Source organism: Thunnus thynnus, chromosome 21 (genome assembly GCF_963924715.1).
Source record: "Thunnus thynnus chromosome 21, fThuThy2.1, whole genome shotgun sequence".
Classification (NCBI taxonomy): domain Eukaryota; kingdom Metazoa; phylum Chordata; class Actinopteri; order Scombriformes; family Scombridae; genus Thunnus; species Thunnus thynnus.
Window position 1 is genome coordinate 12,876,191 of NC_089537.1, and position 24,948 is coordinate 12,901,138.

General features: G+C 41.8%; 1 protein-coding gene across 6 annotated transcripts in view; it reads right to left on the minus strand.

Moving 5' to 3' along the window:
* atp8a2 (ATPase phospholipid transporting 8A2) overlaps window positions 1-24,948 on the minus strand; it is a 51,180-nt gene that overhangs the window by 5,012 nt on the left and 21,220 nt on the right. For all 6 annotated transcript variants that reach the window (XM_067577874.1, XM_067577873.1, XM_067577871.1 and 3 more), the window contains 14 exons: window positions 24,831-24,915; window positions 24,129-24,268; window positions 22,704-22,842; window positions 21,911-21,975; window positions 13,706-13,878; window positions 8,578-8,761; window positions 7,324-7,434; window positions 5,696-5,770; window positions 5,056-5,178; window positions 4,519-4,597; window positions 4,359-4,420; window positions 3,783-3,839; window positions 2,007-2,114; window positions 75-163 (listed from right to left, as the gene is read on the minus strand). In XM_067577874.1, coding sequence (XP_067433975.1) covers window positions 75-163; window positions 2,007-2,114; window positions 3,783-3,839; window positions 4,359-4,420; window positions 4,519-4,597; window positions 5,056-5,178; window positions 5,696-5,770; window positions 7,324-7,434; window positions 8,578-8,761; window positions 13,706-13,878; window positions 21,911-21,975; window positions 22,704-22,842; window positions 24,129-24,268; window positions 24,831-24,915 — 1,490 coding nt within the window. The remainder of the gene's footprint in view (window positions 1-74; window positions 164-2,006; window positions 2,115-3,782; window positions 3,840-4,358; window positions 4,421-4,518; window positions 4,598-5,055; window positions 5,179-5,695; window positions 5,771-7,323; window positions 7,435-8,577; window positions 8,762-13,705; window positions 13,879-21,910; window positions 21,976-22,703; window positions 22,843-24,128; window positions 24,269-24,830; window positions 24,916-24,948) is intronic.

Genomic DNA, 24,948 nt, shown 5'->3' on the forward strand with positions numbered 1-24,948 from the left:
GTAAACGCTTCGGTTAAGTTAAATAGTCTCTGTATGGATTTCCCATGTATTTATATTAAATGTGTTTTACTTACGCTGTCCAAGCAAAGTCTTTGAGTAAACACGCAGTAGGCACCAGGACCAGGCCCAGCCAGAAGTGCCAGCACTGCATCACACTGCCAGCCTGCAATGACAACACACAGGCTCCATTTATTTTGCTCGTATATAAATTCAGATTGAGTATTAAGTCATTTTTCTCTGCAGTGAGCACAGAGAAACACATGTGGCAAAGGCAGAGAGAAATTTGAGACAAGGCACACTGAAAGCCATATACAGCATAAAAAAAAAAAAATTCAGAGTTGGCCGAAGTTGAAAATCCCTAATGTTAGCCAAACATATTTAACAGCTTTCTCACACCCCGTATCTAAACCACAAACTGGATTTAACACAGTATTCCCATAACTGAAATACAATGCTCCTGTGATGCTTAAAGACGAAAATGCTGGTGACTAACCACAGATCCCCCCTACCTGTCCCTGCAGCCTGGCTCACTGACCTATGACCCTCATCCTCAGTCTGTCTTCAGGGATTAATCATGCATCTAACCACCGCCTGTCTGTCTGTCTGTCTTACCTCTTACTCCCACACATCTCTTTCTCCTGTGGTTCCCTCCAATCTTACTCTTTCACAACTTCCTTTCATTATGCGACTGTATCTTCTGTTACTTGTCTTCGCCTGTTACTGTAAATCCCTCCAATTTTGCCTTTATTACCCAACATGTCCCCTTTGGTTATCTTTAGTGTTTCACAAGCCTGAGGCTTAGTCTCTAGGCGTGAACTTTAAAGTCAATAGGCACAAACACTTCATGCACCGTGACGTCCCTAACTTCAATTTTATTGCCTGTATCATGTGTTTCCTGTGTCCCGTGCTTGGATCCAGAGATATAGAGACAATTTGGCTCCCAGAGGGAGAGGCAAAAAGGAAAATTAATTGGAAAACCATTAGGAAATATCCTCTGCAGCAGCTGGAATCACAACCAAGGCACAGACAATCCAATTGGATCTACACATCCACTACGTTTGTCTCTGTGACAAAAACCTACATGCAGAGGCACACAGTTCATTTTTACAGGGCTGGACATGCAGTATATCACATGGTCTTTATACACTGTGAGGATGAAGGCATGCTAAATGATTTTCTCCACTTTGTCATAATCATAAAAACAGACTGTTGGTCGCCACCACCCTACTATCAACACAAATCATACATAGCTGGACACACATAGCACATTATTTTCACAAACTTACACACAGTTATTCTGAGCAAGAATCTACAACTCTTTTCCATCCCCTGTCCCCCATGGACAGATGGAAATATAGATAGCGGGAGCAGAGGAAATAAGAGAGGTAATAGGGTAGTTAGGGGGGGACGATGGTGGGATGGGGGTGCCGGTTGAGTGTCTCTGACCATTCCCCAGTTAGACTGAGCAGCTGCAGAGATATTTGACCGCATTCCTGATTTCTGACACAAATTGAATTAATGGGCTGAGGGGAGTTGAGACGGCCCTATTCCTTTCCCCTCCCGAGACTCTCTACCCACTCAGTGGGGCACCCCAGCTCCACCCTCTCTTTATCCGTAAACTCTAAAATGAGTCTCTCAATCAAGGAGTCCCCACGTACACTCTCCTCACCCCCACCAGACCCTAATCACCACCGGCAGCAGCCCACCCTCTTGAGTCAACACCTCCACAGAGGGCAGTAAAAGACCGGGGCTCGGGTGACACGCAGCAGGTGCGGGAAGCCTGGTGAGAGGGGCTGCCGGGGCATAAATCTCCCCCCAGGGCTCCAGCAGTGCCGACGTGGAACACCCAAGAGGTGAGTCTCATAGGCGCCATGTATTGGCAACCAAGAAGGGAGGGGCAGGTGATGGAGGTTACAGAAAAGAGATGTAGAAGGAAGGGCTATTTTAACCCCCTTTACCCCCTGTTACTGAAATGACTGACACATGTTTACGGTGAGGTGACTTGCCTGGCCCAGCATGTCGGGGGCGATGGGGATGGTGGGCCAGATGGCGGAGTAGACAGCGAAGAAGACCATCCAGAGAACCATGCTTCCCCATACTGCCAGGTGGGAAAACTAAAACAGAGATGGACAGAAGGAATGAGGAACAAGGAGGAGGGGGGCGGAGATAAAGTAGAGAGCCAAGAGAGGGAGTTCAGTGGAGGATGGAGATTAAGAGACAAAAAAGAGAGACAGCGTGAGGTCAAATAGCTTACATACAGCTCATCCGAATATAGACAACCTTTCCCTCCCTCCTTCCCCTGTCTTCGTCCCTCTTTCTGTGATCCGCTGTAAGGGGACACTGTGTGAATTCCAGTGGGACCCTGCTTCATTACTGTCTGGCTGTTGTGTGGACAGCTGAATGGACAAAGGTGTCAGCGCCCTTCTGTCCATCCTGCCAATCTCTGTCTCTCCCTTTCCAACAGTAGCCAAAATCATGTCGCCATCACGTCATCATCATGTCTGAGCTACTGTTATCTTAACTCTACATCCAACTCTTGCTTACGTTCTCCCGGCACGCAAGTTGGAACTTAATGCTCTCTCAGATTCTTAGTTTTGTTTATTTATCCTTTGTTCAGATATTTACTTGTTTAAATCATCATTTTGTATTTTACTGAGGCAAAGTTTATGAACAATTGTTCAAGGTTTGCCTGCATACACTGCATTCAACTAATATTATGAGTTCTTTTTCTTATCAAGAAGACATCTGGTATGTATCTATTCTCTGGCAGATTGTGACAGTGAGCAGCAGGATTTTCATAAATGCTAACATTAACAGTGTGAACGAGGCTTCATTGCTTTTTCTTGTGCTGGCTGTTGATAGTCTGGGACACAGGTCATTTCTCAATAACCACAAGAGCCAACATTGTGTAGTCTGGGTTTGAGCATTATTACTGCTAGCGGGTGCCATTTCTCCCTGGAATTCCATGCAGCAGCCAGAGCTGACAGATGTTGTGGCATGTAGTAATAAAAGTTAGAGTTGGAAACATGAGGACGAATTCCACATACAAATTTACCTTTAAAAAGTAAGCAGTTTGTTCTTTATTAAATTCTCAGTAGTAACAAAGTTAATATACTGAATAAGTTACCATGACATTGTGCTGCCCGTATCCTCGACTGTATGTAAATGAGAAACCTGAAATTCATAACAATAGCCTGTATACATTTCAACTTTTGACACTAGCCATGTAAATGAGTGAAAAATACATTTCTCATGACTTGAATTTAACACTCTTTGAAAGGAATGAGGACATCTGGTCTCCAAGTTAACTATCTTAAATTAAATCTGTTTCGCTCTTCTATTTCTGTGTTTACTATTCTTCTAACAGATGGTAATCTCCCCATTTTCCTCCTTTGTCTGAGCAGTGATGACGTCCATTCACTCATTTCAACTTCTTTCATTTCATTAATTTAATCAACATTTGGACATTTTTCAGAGTCCTTTTGTCAGTGGATACATTTGAAATATTGGGAGCTATGGAAAAAAAAAAAAAAAATCAGCCACAAGTGAACTGGTTGGACAAAGAGGTGCAAGCAACTGCAGTTTGAGAAACCTCAAACCTTCGCCGCGAGATCAAGGTAAACCACATCTTTTCCCATGCCTTCCCTGACTGTGAAGCATTTAGACTAGGTTATGAGAAAACCTCACTGAGTGAGACTCCTCCCCCCCCTCTTTATTTATCAACGGTTGAGTAAAATACAGGACATGTGGTGTGAAGTATTCGAGTGTGTTAATGTTCCTACCCTGGTCCAAGCGGTGGTCTCCATTCCAGCTTTCAGACATACTGTAACTACCACATACTACACACACACACACACACACACACACACACACACACACACAGGGGAGTGGGAGGGCAAATAAAAAAACAAAACAGAGAAACCGGATTAGTTCACTGGCGACTGTGGAGATAATAAACATTAATGTTATATAGTAAACTCAGCAATGTCTACTAAAATACCCCGGACCCCCACACAGCCTCCTGTAGTCCACACAAACACACATACCACAACAAATAAACACCAGTGATATTCACTTGAAATTTGGGGAGTAAAATGATAGCGAGAGTGTGAGATGGAGAAGTGAATAAAGAGAAGAGATGGATGAGTGTGGGGAGGAGACAGCCCGGCTAGACGAGACTAGATTGACTGGAGACCCTTGACAGTTCTGAGTAAGCAACACAGTGCTGGTGTGTACACAAATACTGTGCATATTCGAAAAATGCACATGACTGCATGCCAAAAGACACAGAAATAAAAACATGATACAAAAAAAACACACACACACACACATATAGGAAATAAGAGTAAGATGCTTACTGTGTAGACCATATTTCCAACAAATAGGTAGTCATTTCCCTGACCATTACTGAAGGGAGAGTCTGTGGAGAGCACACACAAACACACAGATGCCTCATGACAAAGTCTTAACCACCAGAATTAGCTGAATGTAGAGGAGGTGCTCAGGCAAGTCACTCACCGTGCTCTAACATTTTGAGCGGAAACCAAAAGAGAATAATTGAGTGAATCAGTGCGTTGATACAGTGGCCCCAAAACACCTGAAAAGGAGAGAAGTAGAGAGAAAAGAGTGGAAACAAGTCAGTGCAAACTAAAGCCAAAGCACACATATATGCCCCCACACTCATAAAAACATACAAAAACAGCAATTCCTCACAGTAACACACAACTTTTACTGTGTTCCTGCCATCAAAAGTGCCCTCCTGTACACACACATTTACGCACACTCGTACACATACACAGTAGGTTGGGTTGCTGCTGTACCCTCTAAAATGAAAGACTTCCTTATTCTGGCCTTATGAATCTCATTAGGGTTGCCATGGAAATATCCAAGTCTCCATGCCACTCGTGTTTACTTGCTGGCGCACCAAACAAACAGCAGGCATCACTCGTCAATCCCGCAGACAAGGCATTACAAGTCAAATGCAGAGCGAAGAAATGACAGATTTAACTTTAACTTTAGATGCAGCTCATGGTTTGTGTGTGTGCGAGTATGTACCTTTGTGTTGAAGCCCTCGGCATTCTGGGTGATTCGGTAGAGCTGTGGGAAACGGAGCATATTCTGCTGGCTGCACGGCCGGTCGAATATCCCCAGAGTGAATGGAGGCAGTGCAGTAAATATCTGGATTGCACATGTAAACACACACATACAGCAATTAAAAACCCACAGAACACTGTGCATACACACACACACACATATATATATATATATATATATATATATATATATATATATATATATATATATATTTATTTATTTATTTATTTTTTTTTTTTTTACTGACATAGCTGGACAAGCAGTGTTCACATCAGATTGACGTCACTAAAAGGAAATCCATAACTTTTTAAAACTGGGGAGCTTGAAGGCATTAGAAACCAGATGTAGAAGCATACACAGCAGTCGCCAAAACACAGAAGACACTCTCACACAGAAACGCACACATACAAACGTCTCTGGCACGCAAAGAGAGCGGTGATAAGAAGACGAAGTAGAGTGAGATTGATTGACAGATAGGTAGAGAGCAAGAGACGGCACTTGACATCCAGGAGAACAGGGAGGGGTGGTAAGATTGAGGGAGAGAGTGGAGACATGGAAAAAGAGGGAGACAGTTCGAGAGGGAGAGAGGGCGGATACTCACCACGTTGTAGAGGCCTATACACCAGCGCTCAAAAAGGATCTGGCCAGAGAACCCGTTCACAAAGGCAAACCAGAGCTGGAACACAAAGAGAGGGATGAGAGGGGATGAGAGGAACAATAGCGGAGGGTAAAGCTGCCTTAGGGAGGTACTGATAGTGGAAGCAGCAGGGAGAGATGGCCAAATTTTTACTGGTGTTCACAAGTGATATGGACACATGACTTAAATTAACTTGAGCCAAAAAAAAAATCCAGAGAACTGTTGGTCACTTGTTGTCACTTTTAGAGAAAACATTTTGTTCATAAGTTAAGATTCAGCTACTTGAATGAGGGTCTACTTCAGTTTACAAGACTTAAGACTTCTTGATGTGAAAGATCCTACTTTAATTATTTTACAGTACAAGAAGAGAGCAACTGAGCTTTCAGATATTCTCACAGATGCATGAAGGTTAACGGGAAACTCATTTTCAACATTTTCACCCTTCGGTAAAGACACCTTGAATAAAAAGAAACGAATAAAATCTCTAATCAAATATGATGTGGTCATAAGTTCGAGAGCTAATAACAATACACTGGTGAAAGATGGAGGCAGAAAAGAGATGGTGGTTCTCATTCAACAGTACAGTAATTATTCCACAGCATATATTGATTTTTAAATATAAAATGTGCTAGCAGAGTCGTTACACTTCCTGTAGCTCTGTGCTTGTTGGCACTCAGGAAGCATTCCAAACTCAGGTTGTGGCTGGTGCTGAAACCACTCTCAGACTTTATGGAAGTTAATTTACCAAAATACAGTGTCTAAATGTGACTCTGGACCAGGGTAAACCTCCATTACACACACACACAGACACACACACACTCAGACACACACAGACACACACACACACAGAGAGCAGACACAATCTGATCTGAGAGCAGATAGAGAAAATGTTTGGGGCCGCTGATGGGTGTTGTAGCATTCCTGGGGCATATAGTGGAGCAAACAGCCTAGGGGTGAGGTCAGATACACAAAAACACACAAACCCATCCCCCTTATTCTGTCTCCACTAAGTGGACAGAGACAGTCTCTAACCTTTGGCCTAGAGCACTCTGCAGGGAGCCAATCATGTGAGATAATCATGGAAACTCTCACACACACAGGGACAGAGTGGTGGTGTGAGCAGGACAGTAGGCTACAGGCAGTGGCTCTCATGAGGACCTGCACCTGCTGGCATCCTTAATGTCAGACAGAGGGTGATGGTTGGGGGGGGGTGAAGAGGGGTGTGGAGCACAGCTGACAAATACTCCTCATAACAGGCAGGCCAGGGCTGCAGTGTGCCCCCTCATCTCACACACACACACACACACACACACACACACGCACGCACACACATTCACAAAGCTGTCGACCCTTGGAGCCAAGGTCTCATCACTGCTGATCTAAACACACTTTTTTCTGTGCGTGTGTGTGTGCAATAAAGACAGAAAGCAGACACCAGAAGGGCACCTCTTCCATCACTGTCAGCCATGTCGACAAACAGCTGCAAAACGTCTCTGTTAATGTAACTGTGTGTGTGTGTGTGTGTGTGTGTGTGTGTGTGTGTGTGTGTGTGTGTGTGTGTGTGTGTTAAACAGAGATGGTGAGGCGCCTACCTCTATTATGTAGAGGACCACATTCTTATAGAAACAGTAGAGGATGCACTTGGTGACACGGTTGTAGCTCCACGCCCCGTGGACCAGTAGCAGCTTCTCTAGGTAGGAGAACTGCCAATAGGAGACATAAAGAGGGATTAGAGAAATATTCACATAATCAGAGAAAAGACAAAGAACAGCAAGGATATCAAGAATGTGACTGGAAAAAGGGAAAGTTGAGGAAAGAGGAGGCTCACTGATAGAGAAGTTGTGCAAGATGCCTGAGGGCTAAAAGATAAACAACTCAAACAGAGAAAGTGACACAGTATGTAAAACAGAGACAGAAAAGACTAGACTATGTAATCAGGAAATTCCTTTGAATTTCATTTTTATCCTGTTCACATAATTTTCTTGTAGTTGTAATTCTGAGCCACACAGATGATGGAAATAAGGACTGCAGCTAACAATTCATCCATTTTCAATCCATTTTTAATTAATCTGTCTTTTTCTTCTTTTTTTTTTTTTTTTTTACAATTAATCAATTATTTGTTTTGTCTATTAAAAGTTATAAAAATAGTGAAACATGTCCCATAAAAAATTCATAGAGCCCATGGTGACATTTTGAAATTGCTTGGTTTGTGCAACAGATCAGAATCTAAACGCATTTAATTTACTGTTATTATATAAAACAAAGAAAAGCTGCAAATTCTCATATTTAAGAAGCTGAAAACAGAATGTTTGGCATTTTTCATTGATTAATGACTTGATTGTTTTCTGTATATTATCAACAAAACAATTAATGGGGAACTATGAGCTGTTCTTGCTGGAGGTCAATTTAAATTGAATTGACAAATATTTAAATTTTGAAAATGACCTGGTATAAAATGACCATTTATTCAATAGTTTGTATAAAACTGAAAATGAACAAAATAAAAACAGAAAAAGGGGATTTTCCAAATTTTGCTTGGAGACTTTCTTTCACTCCAAGCATACAAACATTTGCTAAAAGCTGTGTGTTTGTACTGATACTTGAGAGACCGCTGTAAGTAAATTCTCCCTTTAGTTGTCCCCCCGCAGGGAGGTCAAAGATCAAAATCAACTGAACAGTGAACAGGTTTGGATTCAGTATCTTGCCTAAAGACACATAAACAGGGTAGACAACCAGACTGGGATCCATTATCTACATATGCCTCTAAAGCCTGTAACATATTTGTAAGACCGTAGCCATGCATATGAAAGAATGCGTTCTGTCTCACAATGCTGCCTGCACCCCACCTGTGCTATGGAGTAGTCAGAGGAGTTGGTGGCTTGCATGCCCTCGTTGCCGCTGATTCCCACTCCGACGTGCGCCGTCTGAATCATGCCCACATCGTTCGCACCATCGCCTATCGCCAGCGTGATGGCTTTCACGTGTTTCTTCACCATATCCACGATCTCTGACTTCTGCAGCGGAGACACTCTGTAGAAAGAGAAGAGATAGATAGTTATGGCTGGTTGATATTAAGTGTATACAGCTGTCTGTACTTGAGGAAAATCAGAGGTGGAGAAGAGAGGGGAAGATAAAAGAGTGCCGTGACAGAGAAAGAAATACATTTGGAGACAGAATAAAGCCTGGGAAAAAATAAGAGTGGGAAACAGTTGAAAGGGAAAAATAAAGAGATGGATGCAGAGCTGGCTGAAACACACACACACACACACACACACACACACACTGCAGGGCTCTGTTTACTGCTCTTCACTGGGTATTAGGAAACAATGATTCACTGTTCTACTAATAAGACTCTGGGTAGCTCATGCTTGATGTGTTTATATACGTGTGGGTTCGTGCATGACTGCATATATCTGAGTGTGTGTGTGTGTGTGTGTTCAGGGAGCTTCCAGTGGTACCCCACCCTCTTGACCTGTATCACTGATCCCCTCTCTATAACCGGTTCTGTCTCTTCACTGACAATGAAGGACTCAGGGAGGCTCGATTACAGATGCTTCCCTCGGGGCCCGCTGCATTTGCTGAAGTACTATGGATATTTGTGCATTTTATGGGGCCATGTGTTGAATATGTGAACAAGTGAAACCAAAGGATGAGATGACCGGCAGCCACTATCCTCACACACTGGGGTTTTGGTTGTAATTTTTCCATCAATCCTTCACTTCTGCCCTCATCTGCAATGGAGAGAAACTGTAGAAGCGTTAAATTAGTGGGGGCTGAAAGTAAAAAAGAAAAAATCCAGTGGGGAGGCTGGTAGAAGAAGGTGCCACTCATCTTGTTCTTGGTCTTTAAAATGCTAATTCAAAGATCAAGGCATTTTTACAGTAAACTATTAGGGACTATTTTCTTCAGTAGTTTCAACGTCAATCTCATCACAAGGTCCATGTAGTAGCTATTCTGGAGCTTTCAACAAGCGTTTCTTTTTTTTCCTCAGCCACTGGCGTTCAAACAATCTGTTTTTCATGTGAATTTGTTTACTAGATTTTTATTTGTATAGTCCAAAGTTTCAGCTCTGGATAATAGCTCATTTTAGAGAGATATCAGGGAGTAATCAAGCTTGATTGGTAGGAATGTAATCAAGCTGTGGTTCTGTGAGAGAAATCCCAGCACCACACACTGTGAGACACTGTGTTACTGGGGTTGAATTGTCTTTATCTCTGTTTTCAAAACATGCTTTATATGAGGAGGCGTTCCTACTGCCTGTCGTTCACATGCGCACAAGCTTTAGTGAGTCTTGTTCTTACTGCCTGCAACCTGTACAGTGAAAACAAATATGTCTACAAAAGAGGGGACATGGGAGAAAGCTGATACTGATGCTGGGATTAAACTTGTATAACAAAGCGTGTTATATTTCCCACAGTGCAGGACTTGCAACTGTAGTGGCTTATGTGTATTATGAGTGACAAAAACTGCTAGTGGCAAGTGTTTTCGTTACAATTTACAGTATACTAAGTTTGGAAGTTTGGGTTTTACTTTCAATTCATACATTTGAACATCATTTGGAGGTATGGTAGGGGCTACAGGAGGAGGGGCGGGGGTATTTTTCTTCAAAGTCAGCTACTGTAGCTTTAACAGTTAACTATCAGGTATCAGAAAGTAGATATTCAACAATGTGCCACTTGCCTACTGGCTACTTATGAGATTAACCACAATCCCAATATTAAATATTTATATTACATTTCCCTGATTATAATAATTACCTGAACCGCAGCGATGTATTAGCCGATAGCAATTTGAGTATCAACTCTGAAATATTCGTTTTAAGTGCGGCCAATACTTCAAACAGTTCTTTGAAAAAGGCGGAGTCACATTCACAATGATTGTTGCTGTTTCTGTGTCAAGTACAGCTCTCACTTCTGAAATGCAGTATTAGCATGTTTGTCAAAGCTTTGATAATAATATAACATAAAATCACGTGTCGCTGCAGGAGCCATCACATGTATGCGGAATGCAATATCATAATTTTGATGACGATATGATAAAAGGAAATCATGAGCAGATGTATGATCCTTCATACACACACACACACACACACACATCCGGCTGGAAACCCACGGGTCATAAAGATGGTCTATCTTCTGTGAATATATAAGTAGGATCATGTCCCGGTCAAGCTGAAATCACACAGCTGGGTGGTCTGCTTAGTATTCGTACACAGGCGGGTGCAAAAACACACAAATTTACACACATGCACAAACACACACACACACACACATCTCCTGCCCCACACTGCACACTGTGGGATATTTGCAGGGGAAAACCTCAGAGAGTCTTGGCCTCTGTAGTCGTCGCTGAAGGATGGGATCAACCTCTGCTCTTTGTTTTTCCTGTTTCTGTGTCTGAAGTGTATGTCTCTCGGCTTCTGACCACAAATCTCTCTTTATCTCTCTCTCTGTCTCGCTCTACCTTTCCTCTAAACACTGCTAACAGTGTCTGGCGTTGGGGAGATGAAAGGCTCCCAGTGCTCTTCACGGTGGAACTCGGCAGAAAATAAGCAGCCGCTAAGTCCTCCTATAAACAAACGCGCAGTGAAGTCAGGAACCCATGCATACGGGTGCAACCGACTCTGCATCCCCTGAGACACACACACACACACACACACACACACACCACACCACACACATTCCCAAACTGTGAACCCTCACACACATAACGTGGGTGAGACATAATCTCACCAACACCTCTATACTTTAAAGCCAAAGCTATAGCTCGTTATACACAGGCACCTTATTAATGATATTGCGGTGAGGGTGCACTTACGCTCACAACAGGAATCACCTACAGTAGTGGTTTTCAACATGGGGTTTGAGACCCCCCAAGAGGTTGCAAGATAAATCATCAGGATAGGAAAAAAATGCTACAAAACAATGTTTATTTGGACTTAAGTTTCATCTCATCAGACGTTATAATTATTCAAATTAAATAGTGCATGCAGCTCAGCTGAACTGAAACGAACTGCTCCATTCACATAAATATAAACTTTGATGAGACATTGATTTGTGTTAAGGGGTCACAAGCCTAAAAGGTTAGGAACCACTGACTGAGTTTCAGTACCCAATACCAGAGCAACACTTCATTTGATACCTTGCTAAATAAATAAATATAAAAATGTTCTCAACTAGAAACCTTTTGTTTTCATTTGACAAAAGAAGCCAAGGTTCTCAATTGTTAAATGTTGCATAAATGCATGCAGCCAAACAAAAACTTTTGCTAAATAAAATAAAGTCTAAAAATCTAAATTTTAATAAAATTTTGATTCATATCAGGAACTCTTAGTTGATAGTTGTTGACTGTTATGGATACATTTTGGTCTGCATAAAAAAAATAATTTAAGTTAGATACCCAGTTCTGTCCAAGGTAGGGAGGCGAAAGGAAGGAGGGATGAAAAGAGGGATAGAGAGAGAGAGAGAGAGAGAGAGAGAGGTGTACAGAGAGAGGGATAGTGTAAAGGAAGCTCGAGGCTGTTTGCAAGGCCTCGGAGACCTGAGTCCGGATATGGCCTGGATATGCAAGGGAGAGTCAATTACTTCCCTCCTGCCTGCACGCGCACACACAGAAACACACACACACACACACACGCTCGCTCACAGACAAAGGACGAGTGGAAACTCTTTTGTTAAACATCACAGCTGGTGCTGAGTGGAACATGACCAAAAAAGGGAACATGCAGTAAACATTCAATGAGCAGACTGCACTTTGTATGAATGGATATGTATAATGACAACGCTCCCTCTGTGTGTGTGTGTGTGTGTGTGTGTGTGTGTGTGTGTGTGTGTGTGTGTGTGCGTGTGTTGGTGCCCAGTCCAGGGGTACCAGCAGTAAGTGAGTCATGACTCTGACATTTCCATGCAGTGCAGTGTATTACATTACTCCTGCTGTGCAATGCGACAGGCTTTTATCATCCTGATTCATTTACTGACCACGGGCAACCGACAACCTTTACAAACACACACGCATGCCAGGTATTCAGACCTGCGCATACACACACACACACGCACACACACTGACACACTCTCTCTCTCTATCATGCGCATAGCAGAGTGAGAATTAATCTGTAATTAGTGAGATTCAATGGACCTTTTTTGTTTGCATTTTATCTTTAATAGGTGCCTGCAGTGTTTGATTTGCTGACTTTATTAAAAATGACAACCACTCTCACCCACTTTCCACTAACACTCTAGCTGGATTTATAGATAGATGTTTTGGAGGTCATTGGGATCTAATTAAAAGATGATGTGTAACGCGCCATCACAGCTCACACTCTCATCTTTACCTGAGGAAATGCTGTCATGTCCATGTAGAATAAAAGAAGTGGTAATGAGACAGCAGTGTGCAGGTATGTCATGGTGTTTTGTCGAGACTCGCACAATGGTCTTGTGTATTTATGTTTTAATAAAGGAGCTTGTCCTTTTCACAGATTAAAATTCCACACTTTCTTACAGGCTGATTTGTTTCAATTTTTTTGGTTGCCACGTGTGAACTCTGTCCACACTGTCAATTTCTATGTTGTTTCTGTGTGTTTTGGTAGGATTTTGTGAGTACTGAGAGGACGATTTAGAGTTTAAAAGTTAAACTATAATTTTAAAATAATACAATTATAACAACTGCATCATGGACAGTTTTTAATTAATAATAATTAATAATTTGCAACATTAAAACAACATTTTCATATTATTATGCTTTGTGAATTCAGAATTTAATTATTTTCTAGGTGATCCACATTTGTGAAAGCACCCTATAAGTTTCCATAATTTTGCACGTTTGCGTGTGCATGGGGCATCCCTCGTAGATTTATGGGTTAAGAGGCTGATCATGAACTGCAACATCCCTGGTTTGAGCTTTCTAATAAATAAAATTCCCCATAAAATTATTGAAACATTTTTGTGTGTGCACGTTTCATGAATTAGTGTTCCCTACCGGCAGCAGATGACAGCCTTGCAGGACAACGCCAAGTCGAGGAAGGCCTGGCGGAGCTCGAAGGACAGGGCATATTTCAGCGTCTGGCCATCAATGATCAATGCCAGCTCATTTTCCTTCCTCAGAGAGTCGCCCAGGGATGAACAGTGAGCAGTCAGAGTGGCACGAGTAGCCTGCAAGTAGAAAGACACAGACTGTTTTTAAACCTTTTTTTTTTGTTAATTGAACATGCACTTTTTTCCCCCTTCAACACTTTGACAGGCGTTTACTGACAATCCGAAATCTCAAGCATTTCGTCTTCAGGTCAGCAATATACAAACATTAGTGGTATAAGAATTTATGAGGAATCCCTGTTGGCTTACAGTGAAAACCTAACCTCTAACCCTGAACCTCACCACTAATTGCCAACAATCTTAAATCCAAATCTGCACCTAACCAGTCATAACTCTAAATCTCACCCTGGAAGATTTAGGCAATCTGGCAGCAGCCCTTTCTAGTGACCGCATTTTCAGGTTTTAGGTTTTTGTGGGGATATTGCGGCCTCACAAAGTGGTGAAAATACAAATCGCACATCAAAACACACGTACAAATTTGTTGAAAGGTCAAAACCACCGTCGGCAAATGGAAGACATATGCTCCTGGTTTCACAAGATGCTTTCATCTGGGGGAAGAATTAATTAGCTTCTGTGTACACCAAACAATTAAGAATGCCAATATAAAGTTCACAGTTGTTGTAGACATTATCACAACACGCTGATGCTACAAGCTCCAGATGGTATATTGAACCATGGGATCATATCTTAGATCACATATCTTCACACAAAGCAGCGACACACCACAGCGGATGAAGAAAGGCAAAGGAGAAAGAATGACAAATACACCCAGAACAGAGACGGAAAAAAGATAAATGAGGTGGACTAATGTGTGTAACAGCAAAGTATAAGAGTGTGTGTGTGTGTGTGTGTGTGTTTGGAGTGTGTGTTTGTGTGGATGCCAGCTTGCCTGCAGGGCAGTAGTTTGGGGCAGTTTTGATGGAGCTCTTGATAATAGAGGAACAGGGATTAATAGAGAAAATAAACATCCCACAGAGATGTAATGAATTCCATGTGGAGGAGCAGGCACGCTACTAGCTAGTCAGGCCCACACACACACACACACACACACACACACACACACACACACACACACACACACACACACACACACACACGCACACCTGAATTCTTTATTTACATGATTTCCATGGTATCCCAATGTTACAGAGCATCAGCAAAACAACATGAATCTGTACTGTTTGAATGTTAAACAAGAGTTCAGTTACATGACAGTTTTTTGGCCGCTCTGTTAGTTAACAAAGAAGAAATCATGTCAAAATAATGATAAATACGGTTAAGAGCAATTACAGTACTTCTGCTTGATAGTTTCAGCTTTTTCAATAAGAGTTCAAAATATTTGAACCACAGTCTCCTTCCCTTAAGGAGATCACCAGATCATCCAGGTTATATGCCTATTAAAATCACTCCAACAGGGCAACCAGGTGGCCTAGTGCTTAAAACACATATCATATAACCACAATGTTCCCAGTTTGATTCCAGCAGTTGCATGTCATCCTCTCCCCCAATCTTTCTAGGCTGTATATATGCTGGCAACTTGTCCAAAAATGGCAAAATTGCCAAAAAAAGAAGTCTGTCCAACATCTAATAGATGGAAGAGGAATGTTTTATCCATCAAGTGTGGTCTAATAGTGTAGCGTACGGCTCCCTAACTTGCTATCTAGGGACAGTTTTCTGAGTTGTGGTGGAATTCGACTCATGCACATAAACGACAAGAACTGACGCAGACTGAAATGATCCATAACAAGAATTGTTTGTGGAAACATAGGCAATGCAACTAAAACACATAGCAATTAGCTACACAGGACCAAACATTCCAGACACAAAAGTGCACAAACATGTAAAAATTTGGCACCATTTGTATCTAGATAGTCTTTCACAGTGGGTTACTGGTGGCCATCAGACCTGAGAGTCCAGTGACCCCTCTGTCAAATGATCAGCTACACAATCATATGAACAGTGCAGTCTCTTATTTTCTTGCCAAACAGTGATGTACACGTGTTCTCTCTGCACACAACTGTCCCTCCTATTCCCCAAAAATTCCCTGCTCTTGTTTTCTCAGCCTGAGGCTGTGTGTTTTTCTTTGTATGCCGGAATTCCTGTTTGCACTCACCTTTTTCCCCAAACAGGCGAAAGGAAAACAAAAACATAATGAAAGGATTAAAGGAGATTACAGGTTGTCAGGGTTCTAAAACTCAAAGCGTCTATGTGTGTATGTGTGTGCAGTGCGTGTTTTTATAAAGGGGTAAAAACACATGTATGCATGTTTGAGTGTGTCTGTTAGCATGTAAGTGCACAGGGGCTGTGTGTGTGTTTACATGTAGTGCATGTGTGAGAGATGAGTATGTGACAAAACCTCCAAGTGAGGAGTTTGTCCTCACCCCATCACAGAGGAATGGACACAAAAAGCCTCAGCAGCATAATGCAAAGTAAACAGCATGTAAGTTAAAAATGACTGTATAAAAACACTGTACATGACACATATTTAGGGTAGAGGGTGTTGATGCTTGAAGTCTTGCACAATTTTCATGGCATGGGCTTTGATTCTGTGAAGCATTTCCCAACATGATATAAGGACAGTTGCAAATTCCACATTGATTTTTTCATTCATTTTAATATATAATATAGTATATAAGTATATAATGTCTCAATCTCTAGTTGTGTCTGATATTTACCATAGCTTGAACCTGTGTAACTTTAAGGTCATTGAGGCAAATATAGCGAGGGTCACACACATGGGTCAATCCCCAAATGAATGCAAACAGTTCACTAGCCAACACCACTGCGACTTGTCACAGCAGGTCCTGTCAAAGCTTTAGCGCCGGCTAAGATAACTCGGGATAATAACCAGGCTAAGTCTCCAGGGAGTTATAGAAGATTAAAAAGGTAACTAAGGTACAAACACTAGTTAGCGCTTAAAGCTAACAGGCAGACACTCACTAAATAACAGCAAGTCCAGACCTAACTGTATCCTTTTGACAAAAGAATGCTGTCTTAACATGAAAAGAAACAGCTCACAAAAGGGTCCAGTATGATCTGTTAACACTTTCTCAAACAGAACAAACACGAGACCAAAGAAAAATGCGTTACTATGTAACTTCCCTCTTTCTCACGCTAAATTACCTGCTATTTTTGGAGACCTCGGAGGGGGAAAAAAAGCTTAGTTCTTTGATTGCACCGGTTGCAATATGACAGATCTCATTTGTAGGCATTTTTATGTTCCAAACTAAATGTTTATTTTTCATATGCATCTGAGCTGGGGGAGGGCGGAAAACCTTTTATAGACACACACACACACACACACACACACACACTTAGTAAACCATGTTCACAGGCCCTTCTGCATGGAATTTTATCAGGTTTATATTTGGATCACAAAATGGGCAGGGTATGGGGACGGTTTGAGATATCCCAGGTCACCTTCTGTCATTGCATACTTAACCATAAAACGCATAAGGACAAACACACACACACACACACACACACACACACACACACACACACACACACACACACACACACTGATTAGACCCATTATAAAAAATGCACATACTGTATGAAGAATATAAAACAAAAAAGCACTATGGAAGATAAATGAGAAAAGGCACAAAGACAGGAAGAAAGACAAGAGACAAGGAGTGTGAACTGCTCTGGGGAAAAGACAGAGAGTAGAGCTGCTGAGTGAAAAGAAGGTGGAGAAAGACATGCTCATATCTGAAGCGCAGATTCTGTCACCAGTGAGTTTTAATATGCCGTTTAATTATCAGACTGTGCATCTGTGCAAACACCCACATCCTCTGCTGCCTGAGCCAGGAACTCACACACACACACACACACACACAAATACACACACACAGCTCCACTAAGCAAGAAAAGGACAAAAAAAAAAGAAATCACAGACACACATGTGGATTTAAACAGTGGGAGGCCAGATGTACAAAATAACATCATAAGTTGTAAATTCCAGAACAATAGTGCATGCTAGTTGAGGCACTAAATGTGTGTAAATGTGTGTGTATGAAGATGATTAATGAGCAGAAGAGAGATGTTGTTTGTTTAAGAGTTGTCCTGCGGGCCGCGTGACGGGGAGAGGGGCATTGTGGGAAAGTTAGATGAAATGTATATTCAGAAACTATCAGGTTGATCAGGGTGACCATGTGCCACTGCATCTAGAGTAAACAGTGTGTGTGCGTGTGTGTGCGTGTGTGTGTGTGTCAGAGGCAGAAATAAGAAGGAAAATTCGTCTTTAACTGTACATGCTTGACTGGCCTTCAGTATTGACTAAACAGAAGCAGACAGAGCAAAGATTTGTGTCAGTCTGTGTTTGGCATGTGATCCGAAGGTGACAGATGGCGCTTGTCACAGCCTCAGCGGTCGCAAACCGTTTACCCAGGAGGCATTGCTCACAGGGTTTTGTTTTGATGAGGAGGAGCACCAAAAGGAGATCGCATTACCACTCACTCATCGCCCTCACATGGCTCAGCCAGCTCCCCCCCCCCCCCCTTCGTCTCCCCCTCTGTCTCTTTCCCTCTCTATCCAGATTGTCTATCTCATAAATAAAGTACAATAAACACTCCCCCTGTTTTATTCACAAACACACTCCTGCACTTTCACAAAGATAAACACTCATATTTTGTTGCTTGTTCCTGCTCTCCCTCGAACACACATATTTTTCCTGTCACACACCACAGAGGCTGTGTAGTCGCTTCCTGTGCATAGAGAGGGTGCTGACAGATGTGGAGGCAGTGGTGTGAAGGAGACATGGAGCGGAGAATGGGCTTGGTTGGGGAGAAGGAGGGGGGTGGAGGGGGAGCATCTGCCGCCAAACTGGCAACTGCACAGATCAGCCTTCACACTGACAACAGAAGGAAGATGGCACGATAGAGAAGAAGAAAAGGTAGAACAAATTTTTATAAAAAAGGGGGAAAGAGGTCAACCTCGAGGTAACATTTTGATAAGCTGCTTCTGTTTTCGCTCATATGCAGGTTACACTTTCAAACAGGCATACGCACATAAAGAAGCTGAGCCGGCGCAAGTTATTTTAAGTGAGAGATAAGAATGTACCGCTTTCATCCAAGCCGATCACCAGTCAGAACCAGACCTCTCTCAAGTTGTCCTGATCGACAGGCATGACTGTGACACCACGTGAACACACGAGCTCGCTACATACATACACACATAGAATGTTTCCTCTCTTACAGCCACATGTCCAAATCTAGATTTGTGCATTGAGAGGATATTGACTACCCGATCTGACATATTTCTGATTGTTTGTGGGATGTGATTACTGTATATTTAGTATAAAGTTTTTGTTAAAGCAGTTTATCATGTTTATTGAGTCTCATGTTTGCTGTGCTGCATGTACACATACATGAAAGTGTGCTACACACACCCCAACCACTAAAGCATACTGTAGATCATACACTTGTCACATGAAAAATTCCTCTCATGACCCATCGTGTATGTTTCATGTCCACCAGCTGTCCCTCTCAGCTTTGCAGTGCGCTATGAACAAATGTGTTAGTACAAACTCTTTACAAAAAGAACCCTCTGAGTAATGACAAATGTTTCATCTTAAAACTCTTCAACAATAATCACAGAGTAGCTTTTTACTCACTCCAAAATTAGACGTTTTCATTTGTGTTAGGGTCATCTACAGAGCACAGTACTTACTGTGTTTAACGACAATGAAACTGAATCATGTCTAATTTTATCTAAACAGCCCCCCTGGAGTTAGTGAACATTCAAAAACTTGCTTGAGAACACATCAGCAGGGTGGACAGTTGCCATTACAGTATATTGAGGCCAGGTTTCCAGCTGAAAGGCGGATTCCCTACTCCTCCAAGTTGTTTTAAGTTGCTGCTAAATGGTGTGTATTGAACGGAAAGTCTTTGTCTGCATTTGGCATAAGGAAAGCCTAAAACTACATCACACACAATATTTTTTCTTGCCTTTATTTGATAGTTGAAGGTGCAGGGAGACAGGAAACATGGGCAGAGAGAAGGATATTACATGCAACAACGGTGTGCAGTGTTGAGCTCATTTTATGGAGCACATCAAAGCTTTTATGTGTCTTTTTTCCCTCCTTGTAGTTGTCTTTTAGTGTCATTTGACACTACATAGTATAAAGAATTGTCTGAAAATAATGATTCTGAAAAGAGACCCCCTCTCTAAATGCTCACTTGATTAGCTCACCCACTTCAACCCACCACTCTCTTGCCACAGTCTTTTGTTTATACTGGAAGCCTCATCTTAAGACAGCACCTCTCAGTTATGGCCAACATCCTCCATGGATACACCCTGCCTCATTTCAAGTCACTCAGCTGTAGAAGATATTTTCTTCTGCTTGAAAATTGTTCCAGTGGAAGTGGATTTGAACGTTTTCTTTTCTGACATGAAGGTGGAAAAATAGTCAGACTCAATAATAACGAAACATGTTGGTCAGATGTGCTAATAGACCTATATCAATGACCTATATCTGTACCTTCAATGTGTAATGTCTGTAGAGGAATTTCCAAAGGGAAAGAAAGGCATGATGTTCACTTTGGCCGAAAATAAGGCTTACAGACAATAATTCAATTATGTGTAAGAAATAACAGCAGAGCAAAAAAAAAAATCTAGATTTTTTTTATGTTAACAGCTGTTTGAGCCAAATGTTTGATCCTCCAGGCCAGACTATATTGACCAGACTTTTGACTGTTTACTTGAATAGTATGCGAAAAAAAACATGGTAGACAGGTTGCTAACAGAATCATTCAAACCATATTAACAGTGATCCACTTACAGTGATAACTGTATTGACTTTCACCCTCTTGTACAAATTGCATAGGCAATTTTCAGGCTAAAGTACCCTTATTACCCTGACATTAAATGTTCACTCACTCCAACTCAATTTACTCAGCGTCTGCGTGACCTTGCATGCTGTCTGGCTTTAGACCAGCAGTTCCCAAAGCCTGGGAGCTTCCAGACACCACTTTCATACGTGTGTGAAAGAGTAAAATTTCATAAATACTTCTTTTACAAGAAGCATAATACAGGAAAGCGAAATTATTATAGGTGTGAAGTTGTGCAATTAAATCTAAAATCATGACCCACATCAAAATCCTTTCACATAGGATTCCAATTGGATGCAATGTTGACCACATAGAGGCCTCTAATGTCATGTTGTTCATGCTATAGACTCATAAAATCACAAAGCTCACAATCCAAGACACCCGCCATCTGTGCAATGGCTTACATGAAGTGGGAAAATTATGAATGCAAATATAGATGTCTCTCCATCTAGATTTAATACACACATAGGGCCTACAAATGGGCGCTTATACAAACACACACACACACACACAGTGCCAATGCTTAAAATTTATGAGCCATAATTTCCTCCGTCTCGCAGATAAACAAACTGTAAAAGTGAACACACTGTGATTTTGTGTGTGTATACATGTCGTGTGGGCACACATGTTGGAGTCTGGGAGTATTTGTGCGTGTGTGTGTGAGTGTGTGAAAGAGAGACAGACACAGAGACACATGACAGCAATCAAGCCACTTAGGTAAAGCAGTCACACATGAAGCCTGAATGCAAAGAACACATAACTAGGGTAAAAAATCTAATGTAGAGATAAAGAGGGTCTCAGATCTCACTCTAAACAGCAAACAGGAGCAGTGACAAAAATAGATATACACATTCTGTACCTTCAGCTCGCATTTAGCCGGAAATAGGTTAGATAAAAAGCCACAAATAGTGTGAGAATACTGTGAGATCATTGAAAGCCAGGTACTGTATGTGAATGCTTATGAAAGAGAGAGAGACAGAAGTGATAGTTCAGTACCCATCTCTTTTCATCCCTTTCTCCAAAAGGACACCAGAGACTTTAATTACCTGCACCTGTGAGCACACAAAGAGCCCCACCCACCAATCTGGCTGTGGACCACACCCTTGTTCCCACGGTAACCTTCTTAAGACCCCCCCCCACCCCCACCTCCACTCCCCCAACCCTCCTATACACAAACACACACCAAAAAGTCCCACTACTGTCCACAGTGTACACAGACAGGATGGAAGTCAGCAGGAGAAAGAGGAGGATTTACTCACATCCAGAGAGTCCTCGTTTACAATGATGAGGGACATGCCATGTGTCACCAGACGACAGGAGTAACCTGAGGAGCACAAACAGATAGTGGAAGGTAGAGAATGGGGGATGGGAAAGAGATTACATTTACTCAAAGTGAAAACACGGGTGAAAGACTGGTCTCCTGTATAATTGAAGTTACAAAATCCTGCTTCACACACGGCTATCTCACTCCATTCTCCTTCATCAGTATGTGACCATCCTCATAGTGCTATAGTAGCCTGATGTGCGTAGTTCAACTATATCATTGCACCACTTAAACATAGGAAAATAGGTAATAATTATCCTAAATACAAAAAAATAAAGGTACTGGCAATACAATATGTCAGTGTAATAGTATAAAAGGTGCATGAGAAATGAGGATTTGTACAGTAAAGTTTCTGGTGATGTCCCAAATGTTAAACTGGGAGCAACAAGTCTCTATTCCAAAGATTTTGTTCTTCAAGTTCTGTTTTTTTGGACATCTGCCACTAACTTCCTCTACGACTGCCAAAAGAAACCAAATGCGCCAATATCATTGCTGAGCAACTTTAAGTCCCTTCTGCGCGGAGTACACTGGCACATTTGACTGAGAGATTGGAGACATGTCTGGAATTTCACGACCCATATAATGCCCGCTATTATTTCGGTCATAATTTAATTAAGACGACAAGGGGACTTCCACACCACCAATGGATTTGCCTACATCACTCCACTATAAACTGCTCTCACTTTCCATTTTGGCCATAGTGTTTCCTTTAAATGCTTTTCTCTCACCTATGTTGATGGCAGTTTCCTGCTTATCTCCAGTAAGAACCCAGATCTTGATGTCAGCCCTCATCAGAGTGGCGATGGTCTCTGGCACGCCAGCCTGGAGACGGTCCTCTATGGCTGTGGCGCCCAGCAGCATTAAGTTCTGTTGGTGGAACAGAGGAGCAAGATTCAAAACGAGAGTGACAAGAAAATTTTGATAAAAAAAGATTAAAGTAAATTAAAAGAAATCGTATTTAGGATAGAACCAGACGTCACTAGCCTGTATGTGAGGGCTCTTTCTCTCCAGATAATATCATCTATATCTAATTTGAGGATGCCAGCGAGTTCAGTTCAGTTGGCACAGCAGCTTTCTTGGACTTCTGTACCAGCCCTGTGTCTTCGTGCCAAGAAGTAACCCATTACCTTTCCCCCCCTTGCTTTAATTTGTTCAGCATTTAAATGCACGTGTACCCTCATTAGACACACTCGGATGCACACACAAACACTCGCACAGACACACAAGGTAACACTACTGTGTTGTTGACTCCAGTTTTATTGGGCTTTTGGCAGGCTGGTGCAGGTAATTACCCTTGTGGTCTCCCAGTCTGAGCTCCCCTTCTCCTCCTGCTTCCTCTTCCTCTTTTTTCCCTCTTCACTTAGTTTTCTCACCTCTGCTCTCGCCTCTAAATCCTTGGTTTTGCCACCTATCAGTTTAACTCTCTCATGCATGTGTTCTCACCTAAAATCTCTATATCACTGTTGTTCACTTTTTCCCTGTACAGTGCCAACTTTCTGACCAACCAACATGTCAGCCCCAAAATATGGTAGACCTTTTAGCGAAGAGCAGAATGTGTCTTTATATTCTGCTTAAAGATAAGACACAAAACTTGAGCACAAGTTAGACTTGAGTACTGAAGTGGGACCATGATTACTGAAGTGCAGGAAACAATGGAGCTCCTCTGCCACCTGCTGGCAAACATGAAATATGTGTCTTTTGGCTGAACCACAACAGCGGGGCCAGCTCTATAAACGCAAATGTCTGTCACTAGCCGAGTGAGTGAGTCACTGACTGAGTGATGAAGTTACGCCACTGGTCGTCTGAATGCCGCCACTTCGTGTATCCGTTTCAATTAAAAGCCCTCTAGCATTTCACACGCAGTCCAGACATATACCAGGTTTTGACCTAGTCTTGTTTATGAGTCAGTGTGTACTCAGAGGACTTGCACATACTTTCATGCCGCTGCTTTCACTTCATATCAGTCTATCAATACTTTTATTCAATATTATATCTGCTACAAAAAGAAATTATAACCATCATCATAATAAGGAAAAAATAAAAAAAACAAAACATCTTACAACTGTTGAACTCTTAGAGATATTTAAGACCCTTTCAGCACTTCTAAACAAATACATTACTACGAAGTAAGAGATTACAAAGTGAAAACTGACCTTTTCCAGTAGTTCATAACACTCCTCTAGTTTCTGAGCACGGTCTTTGAGCACAGTGCTGACCCGATTGTACTCCTTCAGCCACTCCTGGTAGGCACCTTCCTCCAAGTCAACATAGGCGAAACACAAAGTTCTCAGGCCTGGATGGGATAAGAGGAAGACAAGACGATCAATCAGAGTGGTGATGGAAAAGGATTGGATTACTTTTTAAACAGGGTGTGACTAGTCCAAAAATGTTTTAAGTATGTGGGTACTTTGCTTGTTCTTGAAGATGAAATCAAGTTTTTTAAGTCATAAGGCTAAAGTCTAATTGAGGTCATGAGTCATTACTGTAAGAAATTGCACATCTTTTTTGATTTTGCCCAGCCAGGTTTGATACCATCAAATTTGTGACTCTCTGTGAAGTCTTTGTACCTCTGTTTCAGACTGGCAGGTTTATATGTGCTTCTAAAAGGCAACAATAGATTACTTCTTAACAAAAACCACAATTCAACAAAACCATGATTAAAAAAGCCTTTGAATACAAGAATTTTGGAAATGTGTAGGTGAAATGTACAGGTGAATCCAAAAGTAGAGTTGACAAAGAAACAATGGATCAGTAAAGACATCAACACAAAGAAAAATGAGTATAAAGTGAAACAAAAAGTATTTTCAAACAAACAAACTCAAATACAGCTTCTGCTCCCGCTTTCTCTCTCTTACCTTCAGTAGCAAATTGTTCTAGATGAGCGACGGTTAATTCTTTGTACTGCGATGCCTCAGTCAGACGTTCAAAAATGACATTATCCTGCAAAAAAAAAAAAAAAAACGATTCAGCATT